Source organism: Babylonia areolata, chromosome 8, assembly GCF_041734735.1.
Source record: "Babylonia areolata isolate BAREFJ2019XMU chromosome 8, ASM4173473v1, whole genome shotgun sequence".
Classification (NCBI taxonomy): domain Eukaryota; kingdom Metazoa; phylum Mollusca; class Gastropoda; order Neogastropoda; family Buccinidae; genus Babylonia; species Babylonia areolata.
Genome location: NC_134883.1, coordinates 16,724,066 through 16,748,534, shown reverse-complemented (window position 1 = coordinate 16,748,534; position 24,469 = coordinate 16,724,066). Strand labels below are relative to the sequence as shown.

Here is a 24,469-nt window from a genome sequence, read left to right as displayed (position 1 = left end):
TCGACTCCATGCCGATTTTTCTCAGTGTATGCCTCTTTTACGAAAGACGGACATGTATTTTTGTCGATTTTTCTGAATCTTGTGCTCCCCTTTTAGCTGCATTATCAGTCCATTTGTGGTCTGTGTGTTTTGATGGTCCATTTTGTGGTCTGTGTGTTTTGATGGTCCATTTTGTGGTCTGGGTGTTGTGAAGGCCCATTTGTGGTCTGGGTGTTGTGATGGTCCATTTGTGGTCTGGGTGTTGTGAAGTCAGTTTTGTGGTCTGGGTGTTGTGAAGGCCCATTTGTGGTCTGTGTGTTTTGATGGTCTATTTTGAGGTCTGGGTGTTGTGAAGGTCCATTTGTGGTCTGGGTGTTGTTAAAGTCCATTTTGTGGTCTGTGTGTTTTGATGGTCCATTCTGTGGCCTGGGTGTTGTGAAGTCAGTTTTGTGGTCTAGGTGTTTTGATGGTCCATTTTGTGGTCTGTGTCTTGGAGGATGTCTGTCCCTGTTCTGCGTCCATATCCAGTCACTTCGGATTTTTTGCCTTTTAATCCGACATCTCTGTTATTGTCCTCTGACGGGAGCTGACATCGGGTACGTTACCTTCTACCACGTAGTTGTTACTGCTGCACCCAGGAGATGGGAACTGAATGTTTTTGTCGTTGTCATAAAAGCATGTTCTGCTCACTGGTGAAGACTATGATACGCCACATGTAATTGTACAGAGACGGAGCCCGACATTTCCACAGCTGATGTTCTCACATCGCTGGCCACTGATGGTGATTGCTGTGACTGGTGGTGTTTGGTGAGGGTGGTGGGGGTGATTGTTCTGTTCTGATGGCTGACCGACTGACTGCCCCGCGGGCCGGGGTAACCACTGATAACGACCCTCCTTCACGGCAGCCATCAGGAGCACAGGGAGTCGTGAACAATGATCACGTGCAGGCCTGGCCGCTTTGTGGAGAGCAGGGAAGATGACAGGTATTTAACTCCACTGATGTGGAGAGGACACGGGCTTTGGGAGGTCAGCCCATTCCGTGGCGTTCAGTGCCTGACCTGTGAAATATTGATGGGTGTGTTGGGGTGACTGTCTGTTCCACCTTCCGCAGTCCTCTGGAGTTTTAGAAAAGCGCCGTTGAAAGGGTTTTCATTATTTACATTCGGCTGTTGGCTTTAAACTGAGAGTTTCTTCTTTGTGGAAAAGCGGGTTTATTGTTTTATATTATACTACTTCAGTTCATTTAAAGAAAGTACAGAAAAGAAATAAAACAATAAAACTAAACAAACAACGAATAAACAAAGTAAACAACGAACACACACACACACACACACACACACACACACACACACACACACACACACACACAATCAAGACAAAGTAGTATCAGGAATAGGCTTGCAATGAACAACTTTGATACCAACAGTAGCAATCACGCTGGCATGTTGCAAATGTCATTCTGCTTCATGTACATGGGACATGAAAAATGGTGTGTATCTGTTCGATATCAAAGAACATTGGCTCACAGAGGTTCCATTCCACGCAGAATTTGGACATATGATGGTTTATTTTCACCTTGTGTAACTTTGAGTCGAGTGGTTGATTGTTGCTTTTTTTTTTAACACGGATTTCGTGGAAATAATTATATCCATCTTAATTCTGTGGATTCACATTTTGGCGAAAGCTTAGCCAACGCCACGGAAAGGTTTTACGATTGTTGCAGATTCTTTTGGCTGTTGCACTCTGGAACTGCTTGACTGCGAACAGTCAGAAGAGAAATAAGTCACCCTCCCCACCCATCCCATCCCCTCCCTCCACATACACCCTCCAACACACATGTCCCTCAGGCCATGACGTCAGTCAACGGGGAGCCGAGGAAGAAGTGAGAACCTTGTCCTGGTTCCTTGATTAATCCTGTGGTGTCGATGCCATGTCTGACAGTCCTCTTCCCGCCTCCCGGGAACCAAGAGTCAGTCCCTGCATGCACCCCCCTTTACAACTGATGTAACGTTAGATAGGTGGTGACGTCATCAGTATGGCGGTGTCGGGTCCTGGAGCCAGTTGCATTGCTCGGACGGAAGAACCTAGTATGGTCGTAACCGGCTGCTAACTGTGTGTAGTATGGAACTGACTGACCAATGGTGTAGTTCGGTCAACGTAGGCATTTAGTCACGTGTAACTGTCAAAAAGTTAGAACCAAGCAATGCAGCTGGCGCCTGGCCCCAGAAGGCTGGAGGCCAGTCTGGTGTGATCTTGGCTGTACACTGCGTGGGTAATTTAACCGACACAACGGCTGTGTTTGCTGAACTCACCATGCACATTATACTGTACAAGGCTGTATCTCTTGTATGTGACTTTTTTCTTCTTATTTTTGTCTTCCTCAAAAACGTATGTTTTAGTGAACCAAACAGTTGGTGTGGCAATTGTAAAAATCTATGAGCAGAATACCAGATGTGATTTATATTTGTTTTAGTTACATGAAATGTGTAACATTTTCATGTGCTCCCTTTTGGGTTTCCTGAAATGAACATTCTTGTCTTGTGTACTGACAACAGCTTTCTCTGTTGAAATCGTTGTACTGTGTTGTATTGTGTTGTGCTGTATTGTGTTGTGCTGTAATGTTTGTGTTGTGTTGTATTGTGTTGTATTATATCATATTGTATTACTCTTTCGTTACAACAGATTTCTCTGTGTGGAATTCGGGCTGCTGTCTGTAGGGAGTGTACATCGACACTGCAGCGCCACCGGTTTGTTTGTTGTCTTTCTTCACATTTTCTTTTCTGCACGCAAGTATATCTGTTTTCCTGTTAATTCAAAGCGGATTTTTCTTTTATATATTTTTGCCAGGGACAACCCTTTTGTTGCCACAGGTTATTTTACATGCATAAAGTGCTTGATACGCGCGGGACTACGGTATATCTTCTCGTCCGAATGACTAGCGTCCTGACCACCACTCAGATTGTAGTGGAAGAGGAGAAACCACTGGTGAGTGTGGCCAGTATAGATAGATAGATAGATTGATTGATTGATTGATAGACATATTCATTGAATTGGGCTTAGCCCTACTAAACGGTTCTCAGACTTTGCGGTCCACTAGGTTCTAAAGAGAAGGAGATGTTTGCCTGTGGAGGCTGTGTCACCCTGTGGAGGCTATGTCATCCTGTTGAGGCTGTGTCACCCTGTGGAGGCTGTGTCACCCTGTGGAGGCAATGTGGAGGCTATGTCACCCAGTGGAGGCTATGTGGAGGCTATGTCACCCTGTGGAGGCTATGTCGCCCTGTGGAGGCTATGTCGCCCAGAGGAGGCTATGTGGAGGCTATGTCACCCTATGGAGGCTATGTGGAGGCTATGTCACCCTGTGGAGGCTATGTCACCCTATGGAGGCTGCGTGGAGGCTGTGTCACCCTATGGAGGCTGCGTGGAGGCTATGTCACCCTATGGAGGCTATGTCACCCTGTGGAGGCTATGTAAAGGCTATGTCACCCTGTGGAGGCTATATCCCCCTGTGGTAGCTATGTCACCTTGTGGAGGCTATGTCATCTTGTGGAGGCTATGTGGAGGCTATGTCACCTTGTGGAGGCTGTGTCACCCTGTGGAGGCTATGTGGAGGCTATTTCACCCTGTAGAGGCCATGTCACCGCGTGGATGCTATGTGGAGGCTATCTCACCCTGTGGAGGCTATGTCACCCTGTGGAGGCTATGTCACATCACCCTATGGAGGCTATGTCACCCTGTGGAGGCTATGTTACCCTGTGGTGGATATGTGGAGGCTATGTCAGCCTGTGGTGGCTATGTGGAGGCTATGTTACCCTGTGGAGGCTATGTTACCCTGTAGTGGCTATGTGGAGGCTATGTTAGCCTGTGGAGGCTCTGTTAGCTGTAGTAGCTATGTTACCCTGTAGTGGCTATGTGGAGGCTATGTTAGCCTGTGGAGGCTCTGTTAGCTTGCTGCATGTATCATGGTATGGCACGAGGCCCGGCGTTGTTTTGCTGTGGCTTAGTGTTCGGTGTGCAGTCAGGTGTGTCATCACCATGGCAGCTGTCCTGTGGAGAAAACATCTCTGTTTATGTTTATGATAACCACAATCATTAATGATAACAATGTTTTAAAGTGAATGTCTGAAACTCTTTTGTATGAAAAACGTTTCCATTGTTTATGTTTTTTGCCCCTGTTTAAAATCAAGCTCGTGGTGTTTTCGTGTGTGTGTGTTTGTGTGTGTTTGGTGGTTGCGCACTTCTGTCTCGCCACACTTGATGCAGTTTCTCTTTGTGAGATAATTGAATTATTCTTATCTTATATAATGTTCCCTCATCTTTTGTTATCTTAAAAAAATGCTCCAACTCCTGGTTTTTCGCCCTGCCCCCTTCAGTTATGGTACTCGTGACAGAAGAGGCTGCAAAGGTGCAAAGGCGTCACTGCAAAGCGGTTACGTTGTGAAACCAGAAATATGCTCATTTGAGTCCAGAACTGATTTTTTTTTTTAAAAAGGACACTTGATAGATCTCCATTTGAACATGTCAGCCATTGAACAAAGCCTTTATGTTTCATTATGTTTCTCTCCCATCCTAGATACTCCCCAGTGTCGATACTCCCAGTATCCCACAGTGTCGATACTCCCAGTACTCCCCAGTGTCGATACTCCCCAGTACTTCCCAGTGTCGATACTCCCAGTACTCCCCAGTGTCGATACTCCCCAGTACTTTCCAGTGTCGATACTCCCCAGTGTCGATACTCCCAGTATTCCCCAGTGTCGATACTCCCCAGTGTCGATACTCCCAGTACTCCCCAGTGTCGATACTCCCCAGTACTTCCCAGTGTCGATACTCCCAGTACTTCCCAGTGTCGATACTCCCCAGTACTCCAGTGCCGATACTCCCCAGTGTCGATACTCCCAGTACTTCCCAGTGTCGATACTCCCCAGTACTTCCCAGTGTCGATACTCCCCAGTGTCGATACTCCCAGTACTCCCCAGTGTCGATACTCCCCAGTACTTTCCAGTGTCGATACTCCCAGTACTTCCCAGTGTCGATACTCCCAGTACTTCCCAGTGCCGATACTCCCCAGTACTCCAGTGCCGATACTCCCCAGTGTCGATACTCCTAGTACTTCCCAGTGTCGATACTCCCAGTACTTCCCAGTGCCGATACTCCCCAGTACTCCAGTGCCGATACTCCCCAGTGTCGATACTCCTAGTACTTCCCAGTGTCGATACTCCCCAGTACTCCAGTGTCGATACTCCCAGTACTTCCCATTGTCGATACTCCCAGTACTCCCCAGTGTCGATACTCCCCAGTACTCCAGTATCGATACTCCCAGTACTTCTCAGTGTCGATACTCCCAGTACTCCCCAGTGTCGATACTCCCAGTACTTCCCAGTGTCGATACTCCCCAGTGTTGATACTCCCCAGTACTCCCCAGTGTCGATACTCCCCGACACGGGGACTATCAAGTTGACCCCCTCCTAGGTAACCTACCCTAACACATATGAGTAATGTGCGTAAAAAGTGGAGGACATGGAAACCACTGTGCGGCAGCGATTTAGAGCTGATTTCTCCCAGCTCTCCGTGCTGACGGTATATTCATGGAGCCAGATCCATGCATACTGAGCGGTTCCAGTCAGTCAGCAGTTCGTTTCCATGCATACGTCTGTCAGGGAGCGATCCCTCATTAGTCCCGGCCCTTGTCTGCAGCGTTTGACGTGGTGTTTCCCGCGGCTCTCCCTTGACCTTGCAGACAGTCACACGACAGGGATTTCTGTCAGTTACGAAACAGGAATAGGGGGTGGGAGGAGGGGGCAGACCAGGGGACTGAGTGGCAAAAGGTTGGGGGTGAGTTTACAAGGAACAGTGAGTTTACTGCAGGCAGTTAGTGTTATCATTTAACTATGGAATAATGATTTAACCTCAGGCAGTTAACTAGGGTTGTGATTTAACTTGGGATAGTGAATTCATCTCAGGCAGTTGGGGTTGTGGTTTAATGAGATAACAGTGAATTCACCTCAGGCAATTGATTAGGGTTGTGCTGTAATAATGGAACAGTGAATTTACCCCAGGCAATTAATTAGGGTTGTAATTTCGCTAGGGAATAGTGAATTTACCTCAGATAATATAGGTGTTTTGATGGGGGAACAGTGAATTTACCTCATGTAATAAAGGTTGTGATTTAAGTATGAACGATGAATTTACCTCAGGCAATAATTAGGGTTGTGATTTAGCTAGGGAAAAGTGAATGTACCTCAGACAATTAGGGTTGTGATTCAGCTAGGAACAGTGAATTTACCTCAAGCAGGTAGGGTTGTGATTTAGCTAGGAAATTACCTCACTCAGGTAATTAGGGTTGTGGTTTAGCTAGGAACAGTGAATTTACCTCAGGTAATTAGGGTTGTGATTTAGCTAGGAACAGTGAATTTACCTCGGGTAATTAGGATTGTTATTTAGCTAGGAACAGTGAATTTACCTCAGGTGATTAATTAGGGTTGTGATTTAGCTAGGGACAGTGAATTTACCAGAGTGATTTAGCTAGGGACAGTGAATTTACCTCAGGTAATTAGGGTTGTGATTTAGCTAGGGACAGTGAATTTACCTCAGGTAATTAGGGTTGTGATTTAGCTAGGGACAGTGAATTTACCTCAGGTAATTAGGGATGGAATTAACCTCAGGCTACGCAAGTCCTTGACAGAGTAGCAGAAGGAAAAGATGTAGATGTAGGTCGGTGAGCTTTACCATTACTAAGGGAGATGACAGGTATGGTCTGTCCTGTAGTGGAAGAGGGGGTTCAGATCTGTTGGGTGAGGGATACAGCCAACGTTGACATCACGACACTTTCCGTGTGCCCGCTGTGGATTGCTATGGTAAAGTTCCTTTTCATCACTTCCCAGCTATCACCTTTGTCTGTCCACATTGAACGCGCCCGTAAGTTCCCACAGGATTGAAGCTTTGTTTTGTTTTGTAATCTGCATTTATATTAAATTGATATTGTTAGTAGCCCGATGAAAGCCACCATCTGTGTGTGTGTGTGTGTGTGTGTGTGTGTGTGTGTGTGTGTTATTTTTCTTGTCTAAGTCCAAAGAGAACCCGAATGGAGGAAGAGCGTGTCATAGTCGTGACTTTTGTGTTTTACGTTCAGAAAATGACGACTGGGCGTGCCCACATTACCGCATTTTGTAAACACGTTTTTATTCAAAAGTAGGTTTGTTATTGAGAACTTAAGTCGCATTCCCAAAAGAAAAGAAAGAAAGAAACAAAAAACAAATAAACAAACAAAAACACAACATCGTGTTGTCGGTGTAAGACCTCCCGAAGTCGTGAACTTGTTTACATGCTTATATTTTTAGAACAACCACAATTCTATGTAAGTGGTGGCTGGGTGAATGCAGCTGAAATCAGATATTGCGTGACTGAAACTTTTTGTAATGGCAGTGAAAATATTGGAGAAGAAGCTAAAAAATGTTCCAAATAAAGAGTATCAAAAGAAAACCGACATTTTTCTTCTGTGGGGGAAGTGGGTGTGGCCTTCAAACCAACAGTAACCTATCGAACACCGATAAGGCAATGGATCTGAATGATGCGGGTGTGGCGTGATCAATACGGGAAGGGAACGGAAATCAATAGAACGGGATCTGCATGACGTCACACAACAGTGCAGTGGTAAACAGTAAACAGGGACAGTGAAGGAAGCACCGTGGCCAAACAAGTGAGGCGTTACTTCCGATCCTGTGGTCAAATCTCAGGGCTCCCTTTCGGCATGCGTTTCTCTCGTGAATAGGACTTCAGTCGGGCAAGGTTAGAAAACCTCTCTTTCGGCACAGTGGATATGAACTCCCTGCCCCGACGGACGTTAAAGGCTACTGGACCTTCACAGGAGGACAATAGAGTGCTGGTGAGCGCTGACCACACGACAGACACGGCTTCAGAGAAACAAACACAAAATTTTCACGTGGCTTTAAGGAGCAGAAGCTGCTTCCTTCCTGACCATTTACACATCACAACATTTCATGTCATGCTGTGCCAGACACATCGAGCTAAGCTGATAGCAGGTGCCCCGAATGGCATGACAGTAGTGGCAGGCTCGTGTGTTTGCCAGTGAACTAACAGCAGGTGCCTGGAATGGCAAGACAGCAGTGGTCAGTTAGTGGATGTGCCAGTAAATATGAGAACAGATGTCCAGAATGGCGAGGCTGTAGTGGCCAGTTAGTGGGTGTGCCAGTAAAAATGAGAACAGATGTCCAGAATGGCGAGGCAGTAAAATAAAAACAGATGCCCAGAATGGCTCGTAGTAAAATGAAAACAGATGTCCAGAATGACAGGCAGTAAAATGAGAACAGATGTCCAGAAAGGCGGGCAGTAAAATGAGAACAGGTGTCCAGAATGATGAGGCAGTAAAATGAGACAAGTTGTCCAGAGTAACAGACAGTAAAATGAGAGCAGTTGTCCAGATTGATGAGGCAGTAAAATGAGAACAGATGTCCAGAATGATGAGGCAGTAAAATGAGGACAGGTGTCCAGAATGACAGGCAGTAAAATAACATGTCCAGAATGATGAGGCAATAAAATGAGAACAAATGTCTAGAATGATGAGGCAGTAAAATGAGAACAGATGTCCAGAATGACAGGCAGTAAAATGATAACAATTATCCAGAATGATGAGGCAGTAAAATGAGAACAGATGTCCAGAATGACAGGCAGTAAAATGAAAACAGATGTCCAGAAAGGCGGACAGTAAAATGAGAACAGGTGTCCAGAATGATGAGGCAGTAAAATGAGAACAGATGTCCAGAATGATGAGGCAGTAAAATGAGAACAGATGTTCAGAATGATAGGCAGTAAAGTGAGAAAAGATGTCCAGAATGACAGGCAGTAAAGTGAGAACAGATGTCCAGAATGACAGGCAGTAAAATGAGAACAGATGTCCAGAAAGGCGGGCAGTAAAATGAGAACAGATGTCCAGAATGAAGAGGCAGTAAACTGAGAAAAGGTGCCCAGAATGATGAGGCAGTAAAATGAGAACAGATGTCCAGAATGATGAGGAAGTAAAATTAGAGCAGATGTCCAGAATGACAGGCAGTAAAATGAGAACAGATGTCCAGAATGACGAGGCAGTAAAATGAGATCAGATGTCCAGAATGACAGGCAGTAAAATTAGAGCAGATGTCCAGAATGACAGGCAGTAAAGTGAGAACAGATGTCCAGAATGATGAGGCAGTAAAATGAGAACAGGTGCCCATAATGGCAAGGCAGCAGTGGGCGGGTGGTGGGTGGTGGGTGTACCGGTGGCCCTCAGCCCGTGTTGTGAGGTGGAGGGGTCCGGGGACAGCCCTCCATACAGCAGGGAGATGCTGACAACACCCAGGACAGTCCGCTGACAGCCACAGTCATCGTCCGTTGGTGGGCAGGAAACAGGATTTGTCCATTGATTGATGACCGCCTGCCTCTCGGGAAATTGTGTGAGGGGGTGGGGGGGGGGGGGGGCGGTAATTTGATTGCACGTGTCTTCACAAAAATGTGATACCAAATCAAAGGACGGAAATAAGCGCCGAACTACCTCGCTAACTAACGGATCAATCGAACAGTGTGTGTGTGTGTGTGTGCGCGCGCGCGTGCGTGCGTGCGTGCGTGTGTGCGCACGATGAGATGCGGAGGACAGATGGACGGGGAGAGAAAGGGGTGGGTTTGTTTGATCTTGAGGAGGATCATCATTAAAGTGTATGGCGATGATGATGTCATGAAGGAGGTGACGGTGATGAGGGTGACGTGTGTCACGGTGACAATGGAGAGGTGTGCTGCAGTGATGACGACGATGATGCTAATGATGTGAGTGGCATAATGTTGATGACGGTGTGCAGTGATGCAGTGATGCTGGTGGTGGTGGGGTGAGGACGGTGACAGTGACGGCATAACGACAGTGCAGTTGATGTTAATGATGATTAAATATAATGATCCTCATGATGATGATGATGGCGATAGTAATGGCGATTATGGTTATGATGACGACATTGATGATAATGATGGCGATGATGACGGGAATAAAAGTGATGACGATGATAATGACGACGATCCTCACAATGATGATGACGATGCTGATGATGATGATGGTAATGAAGGTGACGATGACGATGTTTCAGTACGGACAGATCCATTGCATCATCCGGGAGCTGGTGTTGGAGAAGTATGGTCAGGAGGCCTGGCAAACCATACTGTGAGTTCTCTTTTTGTATTCCTCACTGCATCCCTGCCTCTCTCTCTCTCTCTCTCTCTCTCTCTTTCGCATTATCTCCCTCTCTCTCTCTGTGTGTGTGTGTGTGTGTGTGTGTGTGTGTGTGTGTGTGTGTGTGTGTGTGTGTGTGTAACTCTCCCATTGTCGTTTTCTCTATCCTATCTCTCTCTCTCTCTCTCTCTCTCTCTCTCTCTGTGACTTTCTCTTTCCCACTTTTTCTCTCTCTCTTTTTGACTCTCTCTCCTCCTTCCTCTCCCACTGTTTCTGTCTAACAAAGATGAATCAATAACTTAATCAATGACTTAATGAAAACGTGAAGCAGATAACTACATACCAAAAACCCGTAACTCTCCTCCCTGGCTCCTCCACCCACCAGCCCCTCTTCCCTTCACCCCCACCCCCCACCCCCCCCACTACCATCACCACCTCCTCCCCCTTCCTCCCTGAAGGGTGTGTGTCGTTGTGTTGTGGACAAGGAACTGACTGAAAGCCGTGCATTCTCTCACCCTGTCTTCACACAGACGTGGGAATGATGAGGTCCAGTGTCCTCAGCCATGGGGTCTGTCGCCGCTCTCCGCAGACCACGTTTCAGCACGTGTGTCAGCCAGTGAACGAGGAGTGGAAAGGAGGGAAAGAGTTTGGAGAATGTGGTGGGGGGGTGCAGGGGGGGGGAGGGGGCGTGGGGGGCTGTAAGGGAGACCAAATCAATTTAGCTGTTGCAACCCATTGCACACACACACACACACACACACACACACACACACACACACACACCTCTATCTCTGTCTGTCTATATAAATATATATAATCATACTTAACCTTTCCATGCTTTACCTTCTATCTCACGTGATATGCATTCATAATGGATTATAACAGCGAAATTAATTTGGTCAGTCGGTGGCGGATACCATCTCTTCGGGGGTCGAAGTAAAGACTGATAGTAATACACACACACTTTCCCAATGTCAGTACTTGTTTGCATGAAATTGCTTGGGTTGTGACAGCTGAGTTGAGCTGTGCACTCGTGCTTAGCTTGCATTTGTGATCTCCCCTGCATCTTTTTCGGATCCCCAAGCAGAATGTGCAAAGATTACTTCTGAAGTATTCTATTAGTTACCGTTAGTAGTTGTTTTCTTTGGGGGTTTTTTTTCCACAATATCTTTTATTGTCTTGTCTTCTGCCTGTCTTTACTTCATCCTTTTTGCACTGCTTTCGGAAGTCGATGGATTGTGACTTTCCCCCAACATAATTGAGAACAGCACTGAACTGTGATTAGTGTCTCTGGATTGCCTGCCTGTCCCCTTTTGTGATGCGAGTCTTGTCACATCACAGTCTGTTCCCGTTAGTCCAGAAATGGGGGCTGTGCTGTTCATCGAGGGTTTTGGAAGTCGATGGATTGTGACTTTCCCCCCAACATGATTGAGAACAGCACTGAACTGTGTTTAGTCTCTCTGGATTGCCTGTCTGTCCCCTTTTGTGATGCGAGTCCTGTCACATCACAGTCTGTTCCCGTTAGTCCAGAAATGGGGGCTGTGCTGTTCACCTGGTGTTTTGGCCTATCTCTTCGTCTTCTGTGTAACGAGGAATGGTGGTCCTATTGGCTTCCGTCTTCGTCTTCCGTGTAAGAGAACCGGTGGTCATATTGGCTTCCCTCTTCGTCTTCTATAAACGAAGAGTGGCTTCCCTCTTAATCTTCCATGTAAGAGATCTGGTGGTCCTGTTGGCTTCCCTCTTGTCTTCTAGTAACGAGGAAAGGTGGTCCTGTTGGCTTCCCTCTTCGTCTACTATAAACGAGGAGTGGTGGTCCTGTTGGCTTCCCTCTTCGTCTTCCGTGTGAGTAGAAGTGGTGGTCCTGTTGGATTCCGTCTTTGTCTTCCGTTTGAGAACTGGTGGTCCTGTTGTCAGGGTAAAACAGACGATATCTCAGTGGAAAATAATCTGCCCGCCTTACTTATTGCACTGGAAAGTTTTTGTTTGTTTTTTCAATCACCATTTTTGTTTATGCCTATGTTATTTGTTTTCTCTTATTATCTTCTCTTTTTTTTGTAAAGATACTAGGTAAAACTCCATCTGTATTTGTTAAAGCAATGCTTCCACTCAAAGTAAATTGGATGTGCCTTTTATGTGTGTCGTTTTCGAAAGACTGCCACGTTGTAAAATTCAGTGTTTTTTCGGTAGGGCATTGTCATCCTGTGTACATCCATCCCACACACCATGTCACGGCAGTGGCTGTTGGCCTGTGTCCTGTGTGGTGTGGGTTGTTCGGGACGTCCTTCCGCAGCCCTCTGCTGTCACCGTGTCCCTTCCCGGTCCCAGCAATCCACAGCTAGATCACATTGTCAGACATCCACAGGGCCACCCGACACAAGAGACTATTCACTGCTGCTGCTGCTGGTGATGATGATGATGTGGATACTTATACAGCGCTTTTACTCGTCGCAGACCAAGCTTTAAGCGCTTTACAAACACGGAGTCATTTGCACAGCAGGCTGCCTACCTTGGTAGAAGTTAGAGCCTACTGACAGCTGCCATTGGGTGCTCATCATTCGTTTCCTGTGTCATTCAATCAGGGTTCAGTCACGCATGGAACTCAGTGGTGATGGTGATGGCGGTGGTAATGGTGATTGCGATGGTGAAGGTGGTGGTGGTAATGGTGATGGTGGTGGTAATGGTGGTGGTGGTGGTGGTAATGGTGAAGGTGGTGGTGGGTGTGACAGGAAGAAGAGCGGACTGGACGTGCACCAACACTTCCTGGTGTTCTCCCGCTACACTGATGACATCACCCTTAAACTGGTGGCCGCTGTGTCCGACACACTCGGTGAGTGCACGTTTTGATTGTGTGTGTGTGCGTGTGCGTGTGTATCTTTGTAGTATGTGTGTGCGTGTGCGTGTGCGTGTGGTGTGTGTGTGTGTGTGTGTGTGTCACTGCGTCTGTGGAATGAAAAATTAGGCAGGAACACTAGAATGAATCAACAGTCTACGGTTGAAATGTGATGACACAGCAATATCTGAGGAACGATCGATCTGTGACTGAAATTAAGGAGCTAATGACGTCAAGTAATGTAAAACATTAATTTAGGAACGTTCCGAAGCCAGATTACTGTCAGGCCATCAGTGGTCAGCAGTGTTCTCAGTATTTCAGAAAGGTAGCTACGGTATCTAGTCATGGTGTGGAAAATCTACATTTGTGTCTTTTGTGTGTGTGTGTGTGTGTGTGTGTGTGTGTGTGTTCTTGTGAAGGTAGCTTTGGTGATTTTTTGCTCGTCTTCATGGAATTCGCTTTTAAATGGTCGACTGGGTTAAGCGTTGTTGATGACATTACCAATGACCGAGTCACCTAGCACCCCCACGACCCCCTCAACCCTTGGTATGTGCAGACGTGCCCGTGGAGGGCGTGCTACAGGTGTTCGGGGCCTTCTTCCTGACCTACTGCCTGCGGCACGGCTACGACAAGATGCTCAAGACACTGGGCTGGGACATCGCCAGCTTCATCCAGAACCTCGACTCCCTCCACTCCCTCCTCGCCCTCTCCTACAAGGGCATCTTGGCCCCCTCCTTCAGGTAGATCCCTGTGTGCGCAGTGTGTTGTGTGACAGTTATCACCTGTGTTTTGTGACAGTTGTCTGCTGTGTCATGTGTTGTGTGACAGTTGTCTGCTATGTTGTGTGACAGTTGTTTGCTGTGTCGTGTTTTGTGTGACTGTTGTCTGCTGTGTTGTGTGACAGTTGTCTCCTGTGTTGTGTGACAGTTGTCTGCTGTGTCATGTGTTGTGTGACTGTTGTCTGCTGTGTTGTGTGTTGTGTGACAGTTGTCTGCTGTGTTGTGTGACAGTTGTCTGCTGTGTCATGTGTTGTGTGACAGTTGTCTGCTGTGTTGTGTGACAGTTGTCTGCTGTGTTGTGTGATAGTTGTCTTGTGTGTTGTGTGATATTTGTCTGCTGTGTTGTGTGTTGTGTGACAGTTGTCTGCTGTGTTGTGTGTTGTGTGATGGTTGTCTCCTGTGTCGTGTGTTGTGTAACTTGTGTCTGCTGTGTTGTGTGACTGCTGTCTGCTGTGTCGCGTGTTGTGTGACAGTTGTGTGCTGTGTAGTGTGTTGTGTGACAGTTGTCTGCTGTGTTGTGTGACTGTTGTCTGCCGTGTTGTGTGACAGTTGTCTGCTGTGTTGTGTGACTGTTGTCTGCCGTGTTGTGTGACAGTTGTCTGCTGTGTTGTGTGACTGTTGTCTGCCGTGTTGTGTGACAGTTGTCTGCTGTGTTGTGTGTTGTGTGACAGTTGTCTGCTGTGTCGTGTGTTGTGTGACAGTTGTCTGCTGTGCTGTGTGACTGTTGTCTGCTGTGTTGTGTGCTGTGTGACGTTTGTCTGCTGTGCTGTGTGACAGTTGTCTGCTGAGTTGTGTGACTGTTGTCTCCTGTGTGTTGTGTGACTTGTTTCATGTGTGTTGTGTGACAGTTGTTTCTTGTGTGTTATGTGACTGTTGTCTGCTGTGTTGTGTGACTGTTGTCTCTTGTGTGTTGTGTGACTGTTGTCTGCTGTTTGTTGTGTGACTGTTGTCTCATGTGTGTTGTGTGACAGTTGTCTCATGTTCTGTGTGTTTTGTGACCTGTCTCGCACCGTGTGTGAAACGATGCCACTGAACAGGATTCAAACTACGAGCGTCGAAGGACAAAGCAATGTGACCATTCCATCCACTACACTGGGGAAGTGGTGACAGTAAACTTTGCCGTGTTGTGTGCACTGTCGGCAGCCACCTCTCCTTTGGACCGTGCGGTCGAAGAATTTTCATTGGCACAAAACCTTTGCGGTTATCCATGTATGAGGAGGATTTTGTTTCTGAATAGAATTTTGTGTGAAATTCAAAAAACAAACAAACAAATAAACAATATTAACGGTATTTTATTCCGTGCTGTGAGCACTGGGGGACATCGTACCAGTGAATCTGATTCAGCGTTGATGAGAACGACACATGTGATGTGTCAGTGTGTGGTGACGGACATGGCAGAGCTAGTGTGTTAATTATCATTCAGCGTGGGTGGGAATGAGACTGTTCTCACCGTCCTCCCCTTTCCCAAACCAGTTTCTTTTCGGCTTGGTCAGGGATAGCAGTACTGGTTTTTAATCACACATAGAGATGCGGCAGATAAAATGTGATGTTCCCTTTCTTTACTTTTTGTTTTCGAACAGTATTGGTTTTTCATCGCACATAAGAGATTTTACAGATCGAAATTAATATAGCATTTCGTATCTTTCTTTATTTACAAACAATATTGGTTTTGATCCACTCTTGGAGATGTTGCAGATAAAGAATAACCTACTCTTTTTTTTTCTTTTACTCTTTAGGGACACTTTTGGTTATTCATCACCCATAAGAGATTTGGCAGATGAAAAGTAATGCTGCATTTCTTTCGTTCTATGTTGTTGTTTTTTTCCCTGCTGCGCGTGGGCCGTGAAGGTCCAGCCTGCAGTGTGTATTTCTGTGGTGGGTATGTGTGAGTGGACACTGTGTTGATGACGGGGTGGACAGGCCGAATGGTGGCGATGACTGCAGACTGTGGGGTTTACTGCTGGCCGGGCTGATACTGATGTCATTAATCATAGCTTCCAGCTGTCAGCATGGACTGTGATCAAAGTACTCAGGGGGTTTGGAGGGGGTGGAGGAAGAGGGGAGGGTGATGGTGAGAGTTCAGCTGAGGGTGGGGTGGGGGGTGGCGAGGGGGGTTGCGTACTATTTTTTTTCCCCCTTGCCAGTAGAGTAGTATACTCTATTTTAACTGCGAATGTTATAATTGTGGGTCATCATAAGCATCTAATAGGGCCAGTTGTATGGTGACGAATAACCGCTTCGTATCGCAATAAGCTTTGTTAATGTATTCCTACCACTTTCCAACAAAATGGAGCGGTGGCATAGTGGTAATGCGTCAGACTAGGAAGCGAGTGTCCACAGGTTCCAGTTCCATATACACATCGGGAGTTTTAACCTCCAAGTGTTAGTGCTGAATTTACTTTTAACAGAGACAATGTTAGTGTTGAATCCATTCTTAACAAGGACTGTTAGTGTTGAATCCACTTTTAACAGAGACAGTGTTAGTGTTGAATCCATTTTTAACGAGGACTGTTAGTGTTGAATCCACTTTTAACGAGGACTGTTAGTGTTGATTCCACTTTTAACAAGGACTGTTAGTGCTGAATCCACTTTAAACAGAGACAATGTTAGTGTTGATTCCACTTTTAATGGGGACAGTGTTTGTGTTGAATCCACTTTTAGCAGACACAATATTAGTGTTGAATCCACTTTTAGCAGAGATAATGTTGATGTTGAACCCACCTTTATCAGAGATAATGAGCATGTTGAATCCACTTTTAACAGAGACAGTGTTATTGTTGAACCCACTGTTAGCAGAGAGAATGTTAGTGCTGAATCCACTGTTAGCAGGGACAATGTTAGTGCTGAATATACTGTTCCCTCCCCCCCACCCCAGGCTAGGGACTTTCATCGCTATGTACAGAGGGCGTCGCTCAATAGTTGAGGATGATCAACCTGAGACAAACACGTGACAGTGTGTGAATGAACGAGAAGAGAGTGTGCACACGCACGCACGCATGCACGAACACACGCATGCGAGCGTACGCACGCACGCACACACACTCAAGCGCGTGCAGGCACGCATGCACACGCACACGCACACACACACACACACACACACATTGGAATTTCTTGACATCTTTGTTCTTTCTCATTCGTTCATTGTTTCTGCTGATTTTCTGTCCAAGGTGGCTTCTCTTTGATCTTATTTGCCATTCTCTTTTGAGTGCATCCAGCAATTGGTGAATATAGCAATCATCCTTGTAAACCGGGCTGTCCTGTATGCATCTTTCTCCCCTCCTCCCTCCCTCTCTCTCTCCCTTCCCCTCGCTCTCTCTCTCTCTCTCTCTCTCTCTCTCTCTCTCTCTCTCTCTCTCGATGTCTCTAAGCGTACATGAGTATACATTCACATTAATAATCCATGCTGTTGTTTGAAACGGAGTTTGATGTTGTTATGGTTACAGTAGGAAGCTGGAGATGTTCCCGTGTTCTTACTGCATGAAATTGTTTGGCAAATGTGGGTGGACTATGTTCATTTAAGAATGGTTCGATGTCATCAGAGTATGCAAGCAGCAGACCTTTTAAAGCTACTTTGGGGAAAGATGCATGTGCAACAAAGATGTGCGTTGTCTTAGAGTCACAGGCTAGATGTTCCACCACTGATTAATAATATCCGGAGGCACAGCCGTAACGCAAGCAATGGCTGTCCATTCGGTAAAACTGCAGTGGAAGACGAGTACTACGTGATATGTTTGTGCATTGTATACTGGCAGTTTAAAATCACCGTCTATCTCAGTCTTGTCTTCCTCAGGCACAAACCACGCATGGCTCTTTACAAGTTCCACAGTATGTTTTTCAGGCAGTCCGAAAATGACGTGCTTGAAAGGCTATTCTTGATTAAGAGTTACATTTAAAATCGTCAGTGTAAGAATGTTAATGTTGGATTTTTTCAGGCAGCCCGAAAAAGTTGGTATGCATGAAAGCAAGGTTTGAAATCGTCACTATTATAGAATGAATGTCGGAATTGCTTGGATGTTGTACTCTGTTTCTTGCGTTTAATATCTTGTGTGTCTTCAGGCGTATTCTTCAATATCTATATCCGTGATAAGTATTCATTGAAGATTATTCATTTTGTTTTGTAACCCTTTGATTATTCTTTCCCGTCGTCAAGGAACACACTTGAAACATGACGAAACTCGTGCCCAGGTTCTCCACTTATAGTTCCACTCACAGTTGCGGTTCAAACTGATGCTTCAGTTGTGCGGAATTCTAAATGCATGCTGCAAACGGGACCTCGGTTTATCGTCAGTGATTTGACGTTCTGGGATGTGAGTGCAGAATTTTTCTGGAAGTCTTGAAATAGCTTTACGGGGACATTTTGCTCTTAAACATCATGCTTTCATTCTGTTGTTCCTATCGAATGATAGCAGAATGGTCCGGATGGAATGGATTCCCTGGGAAGGGGGAGGGTCCAGAAAGAGGGCTCGATGTTTTGGAATGTTGACAATCTGGGGTAGAGGACATGTTTGAATTGCTCTGAAATTGGACTGTCAGTCTACACGGCTTCTGTTTGTTGTCCGACTCTGGTTGACGTTATCCCCTCTCCACTCATCTCCAGCCCCTGCTTACCTCCCTTCACAGTTACAACAGGGGGTCCACGGAGAATTATTCATGTCGGTTGTTCAGTGCAATCGGAGGAGACACTGCTGGCTTTCAGTCTGCACAGGCCGGACACTATCTATCAGTTAATGTAGACCAGGCAGTGTGACCCATTGTAGGTAATATGGAACAACGTTTCGTTTTTTTCTGCTTTCTTTTTCTTAAATCAGTGAACTTGGCTTTTATATCCTGAAAGAGTTGGGGGGTTTTCTGGGGCTATCCCAAAACGATTGACGTTGTGGTCAGCGATAGGGATGGGTGGGGTGAGGGTGAATAGGAAAAGAATTGATAGGCACCTTGTGTGGGGTTGGGGTGAGGGTGAATAGGAAAAGAACTGATAGGCATCTTGTGGGGGTTGGGGTGAGGGTGAATAGGAAAAGAACTGATAGGCATCTTGTGGGGGTTGAGGTGAGGGTGAATAGGAAAAGAACTGATAGGCATCTTGTGGGGGGTGGGGTGAGGGTCAATAGGAAAAGAACTGATAGGCATCTTGTGAGGGGCGGGGTGAGGGTGAATAGGAAAAGAACTGATAGGCATCTTGTGGGGGTTGAGGTGAGGGTGAATAGGAAAAGAACTGATAGGCATCTTGTGGGGGGTGGGGTGAGGGTGAATAGGAAAAGAACTGATAGGCATCTTGTGGGGGTTGGGGTGAGGGTGAATAGGAAAAGAACTGATAGGCATCTTGTGGGGGGTGGGGTGAGGGTGAATAGGAAAAGAACTGATAGGCATCTTGTGGGGGTTGAGGTGAGGGTGAATAGGAAAAGAACTGATAGGCATCTTGTGGGGGGTGGGGTGAGGGTGAATAGGAAAAGAACTGATAGGTACCTTGTGGGGGGTTGGGGTGAGGGTGAATAGGAAAAGAACTGATAGGCATCTTGTGGGGGGTGGGGTGAGGGTGAATAGGAAAAGAACTGATAGGCATCTTGTGGGGGGTGGAGTGAGGGTGAATAGGAAAAGAACTGATAGGCATATTGTGGGGGGTGGAGTGAGGGTGAATAGGAAAAGAACTGATAGGCATCTTGTGGGGGGGTGGAGTGAGGGTGAATAGGAAAAGAACTGATAGGCATCTTGTGGGGGTTGAGGTGAGGGTGAATAGGAAAAGAACTGATAGGCATCTTGTGGGGGGTGGAGTGAGGGTGAATAGGAAAAGAACTGATAGGCATCTTGTGGGGGCGGTACGAGGGAAGGAGCATGCAGAGCCACATGATGTAAGACGGTGTTTAGTGGTGAGGGGTGAAGTGTTGGGGGCTGGAGAGGAGGGTGTGCATGGACAGGAGAAAGTGGCTGGACGCAGTGCCGGCCTTTGATAGGGCTCTGATAGGTTTCTGTCATCCACAGAGCTGTTTAGAGGGTGGAGTGGAGGTAGGTAGTTTTCGCGGGCCGTTCTGTGTAGGTTCGTGAATGAATGTGTGTGAGCGTCGCGCGTGCGCTGGCGGTTTTTTTTTTTTTTTTTTTTTTTTGTTGTTGTTGTTGTTCGTTTGTGTTTTTTCTGTGCGTGTTTTTTCTCTCTTGATTTTTTTTACCAACTTTCACCAACCTGCCATGCTCTCTCAGCGACATAAGTAGCATTATATTCATGCAGTAATGAATAGCAGAGTACAAGAAAGGGTTCAAGAAAAAATATTGGAGACCACCATGCAGGTTTTAAGAAAGGTGTTTAACCGATAGATCATATATTTCCTCTTAACTCATTTGTGCAGAAGCAATTTCTATTTATCGATATTTCATTTAATCACCGTTCTGTTGATTACAAGCAAATTCCTTGCAGAGATCATCATAACAACAAATATCAGATACAGCAAACAAGCAGCCAAGGAACAAGCACTCAGGTTTCCGGAAAGGAAGAGAATGTGTTGACCAGACATTTACTCTGCGTAACATCATTGAGCAGTGTACATAGTGAGAGAGGCAGCTTTACATCAACTCTGTAGATTTCGAGAAAGCCTTTGACAGCATCCACTGGGAAAGCCTGTGGCGTATACTCCGAACTTATGGGATGACACAGCAGATCGTCCTTCTCATCAAGAGCGTTTACACTTCACATGCAAAGTAAGAAACAGCGAACACGGTTTCGAGGTGACGACAGGGGTGAGGCAAGGATTTGTAATGTCAGCACTGCTCTTCAGCATGGCATAGACTGGGTGATTTGAATAACACCCGAAGATCAACCATGAGGTAACAGATGGACTGTCCTTTCAACATTGGAAGATCGGGACTTTGCACTGGTCTCCCACATTCATCATCACATACAAAAGAAGACAACCCGTCGCAGCACCTTTGCACAGCAAACTGGTCTGAAGATTAGCCAGAAGAAAACGACAAACGGAATAAAGACGCTCCCAGGGTGACCACACACTCCCGACACATTCGACTGAATCTGTACAGGGAATTCTTTAACAGCCGTCGATGGTTTGTAGCAAAGAATACATACTGTTCTCTGCAGGCAGTTTGCAGATGACTACACCCCCACCCCTCCCTACCCAGCGTTACTGTGTGAAAGGCGGAGGAGCTGGATGTTGTGTGTCGTGTGACCGTCCTAATCCCATTGACTGCTGGGATTGACATGACCCCATTCACAGCCATTTTACTGCTGATTCCATGAAGACCCCCTTCCGCCTTGGTCCACATGAGTCTGTTGTTGTTTGTTTGTAAAGCTGGAGGTAGCAGATGTTTAGCGTGTGATATGATGATCTCCATGATAGGTGTACATTGGATGTTCGGTAAATTTCCTAACTTTGTCATCCTTTCATAACAAAGGGGGTACATCCTGGCAGGGGAGATTATCACCATATGGTTTGCCGCCCTTCATTAAAACATCCACCACAGAAGACACCAGTTTTTGTTTCGCTAAGTTGCTATATGAAAAGTTTTTCAAGGCAATTTATTGCATGACTATAGTAAATTTGTTTTTTCTTTGCTAAACTCTGTCGTGAATATATTGTGGCGGGGTGGTGGTGGGGGGCCGAGGGGGGGACCTGTAATATTGTACATGTCTGCAGTAAGTGATTTCCGCAAAATTCTCAGATTAAAGAAGATTCAATCACACACAGATTGATGCACATGGACATAACGGGCGAATAAATAGGTGTGCACGCGTATATACACGTCCATACACACACTGCACACACGCACACACACACACAGAGGGGTGAGCGCAGGCAGGGAAAGAGGGGATGGGTCTTTAATCTATGGGACTGTCGGTCATAAGGGAAAAGAACAGACGACTTCGTTGATCAATGAACTGATCATCCTTACGCTTCATTCCATCCTCATCTATCAGCGTTTTGTTTTGTTGGATTTCAGAAACTTCATTTCCTTTCATTTTGATCTTTAAACTTTTTTTTCTTTTCTTTACTTTTTTACAAACATAGAAGAGAAAGGATCTTGATGATGGCAGCGATAATCAGAGCAAATGACGCTACGGTGCCGCGAATGCTGAAGACAGTGCCGATGACAACGACTGACATTAACGATGATAATGACGATTATGTTTCAGGTGTGAGGAGAAAGAGGACGGAGATCTGATATTGCATTACTACAGCACCAGGGAGGGACTCTACCCCATTGTCATTGGTCAGTCTGTCTGTGTGTCTGTATATATATTATATATATATGGAGTGATGGCCTGGAGGTAACACGTCCGTCTAGGAAGCGAGAGAATCTGAGCGCACCGGTTCGAATCCCACAGTCGCCACTCTTTTTCCCCCTCCACTAGACTTTCAGTGGTGGTCTGGACGCTAGTCATTCGGATGAGACGATAAACCGAGGTCCCGTGTGCAGCATGCATTTAGCGCACGTAAAAGAACCCACGCCAACAAAAGTGTTGTCCCTGGCAAAAAATCTGTAGATAAATCCACTTCGATAGGAAAACATAAAAATTGCAGTCAAATAAAAATACAAAACAAAAAAAACAAAAACAAAAAAATGGGTGGCGCTTTCAGTGTAGCGACGCGTTCTCCCTAGGGAGAGCAGCCCGAATTTCACAAAGAAAAATTTGTTCTGACGACAAAATACGGTAACACAATGCAATATGATATATATCATATTGCATTGTGTTACCGTTTTTTGTCGAGAGAGAGAGAGTGTGTGTATGTGTGTGTGTGTGTGTGTGCGTGCGTGCGCGCGCGCCCCTACGGAAGACAGTTGCAGACACACATGACAGAAGTGAAGAGGAAGCAAGCCGGCTCGGAACGTGTCCAGCGGTTTGTTTGAAATCTCTGTCCGCAGACACAGACACAAATAAGCACGCACGCACGCGCACACGTACACACACACACACACATACACACACATTCTCTCTCCCTCTCACACACACACACACACACACACACACACACACATTATCTCTTCGTTTTCAGCCTTTCCCGTTCTTTACGGCGCAGCCGGAAGAAGAAGAAAGCTAACCAGTTATCTCCCCTACATCCCACAATCAGTCTTCCGCTTCAGTGGTTGTTCCCCGTTCGTTCTGACACATACGTCTTCCCGCTGTTTCACGGGATGCTCGTGCATGTCACAGCCACTGATGACGTCACTCCTTCCAGGTCACAGCCAGTGCCGTGGTTCTCAGGATGGATAACCCCCACTTGTTTGACAAGAACGCAACAAAAACTTCTTTTCTTTTCTTTATTCGACAACAGCAACACATAAAACACTCGTAATTTTTTAGACAGAATATAGCTATCTGCCGTTCTCAAGGTGGCAGTGTGCCCGTCATGTTAGTCATTGTGTCGTTGGTGTTGTCCGTCATTGTGTCGTTGATGTTGTCGTAGTGTCGTTGATGTTGTTGGTCATGAGTAGATGATGTTGTCCGTCATTGGGCTTGTGTCGTTGGTGCTGTCTGTCATGTTGGTCATGTGTCGTTCGTGTTGTCCGTCATTGTGTCGTTGATGTTGTCCGTCATTGTATCATTGATGTTGTCCATCATTGTGTCATTGATGTTGTCCGTCGTGTCGTTGATGTTGTTGGTCATGAGTAGATGATGTCCGTCTTTGGGCATGTGTCGTTGGTGCTGTCATGTTGGTCATGTGTCGTTGATGTTGTCCGTCATTGTGTCGTTGATGTTGTCTGTCACGTCGTTGATGTTGTCCGTCATTGGTCATTTTGTCGTTGATGTTGTCCGTCATGTCGTTAATGTTGTCTATAATGTAGTTGATGCTGTCTGTCACGTTTGTCATGTTTCGTTGATGTTGTCCGTCATTGGTCATGTGTCGTTGATGTTGTCGGTCATGTGTCGTTCATATTGACAGTCATGTTGGTCATGTGTTGTTGATATTGACCATCATGTTGATCGTGTGTCGTTGGTAATGTCGTATTGGCCACGCGTTGTTGATGTTGTGCGTCATGTGTCGTTGAAGTTGTGTCAGTCATGTGTCATGTGTTGTCACTGCTCACTGCAGCCTGTGGTGCCGCTAGCCGTGTGCAGAAGACGTTGGGGGGTGGGGGGGAGGGTCTGATTGATGGCAGGGAAGATAAGCAGAGGCCAGATTATGGGTCTGCTGCTAAGCACCCTGCCCCGCCAGCTTCAGCCTTGTCAAGCCTGTTCACACCCCTCTGACAGTCACATGGAACAGTTCATGTCAGTGTGTGTGTCTGTCTGTGTCTATGTGTGTCCTTGTCTCTCTCTCCCTCTGTGTGTGTGTGTGTGTGTGTGTGTGTGTGTGTGTATGTGCCTCCAGTGTAATTTGGTTTGAAGGAGAACACATGGAGAGGGGTCGGGGGAGGGGGTGGGGGGGAGTAAGTCTGGTACAACCCACCTGGATCTGCCCTCATTTTGAGTTTGATCGTGCTGCAAGATCGTTTGGCAAGCAACACTTATAAACTATATTTGATCTGTAGCAGATCTTCACAGAATCCATGGATGAGCGCGCGCGTGCGCGTGCGTGTGTATCTGTGTGTCAGTGTGTGTGCGAGAGAGACAGAGTGGGAGGGAGGGAGGGAAAGAGTAGTTCTTGACAAGGCTCACAGTTTCAGGCCGATATCTTGTTGTAGGTCTCTTGATTGCTGAGGCACACGGGGGTGTGGGTGTGTGACGTGCTGTGT

General features: G+C 46.3%; 1 protein-coding gene across 4 annotated transcripts in view; it reads left to right on the top strand.

Annotated features, from left to right (window-relative positions):
- The window catches only part of LOC143285063 (guanylate cyclase soluble subunit beta-2-like), a 92,170-nt gene that overhangs the window by 37,212 nt on the left and 30,489 nt on the right, over window positions 1-24,469 (top strand). For all 4 annotated transcript variants that reach the window (XM_076592251.1, XM_076592254.1, XM_076592253.1 and 1 more), the window contains exons 3-6: window positions 10,101-10,174; window positions 12,910-13,010; window positions 13,570-13,753; window positions 21,927-22,003. In XM_076592251.1, the coding sequence (XP_076448366.1) occupies window positions 10,101-10,174; window positions 12,910-13,010; window positions 13,570-13,753; window positions 21,927-22,003 (436 nt within the window). The remainder of the gene's footprint in view (window positions 1-10,100; window positions 10,175-12,909; window positions 13,011-13,569; window positions 13,754-21,926; window positions 22,004-24,469) is intronic.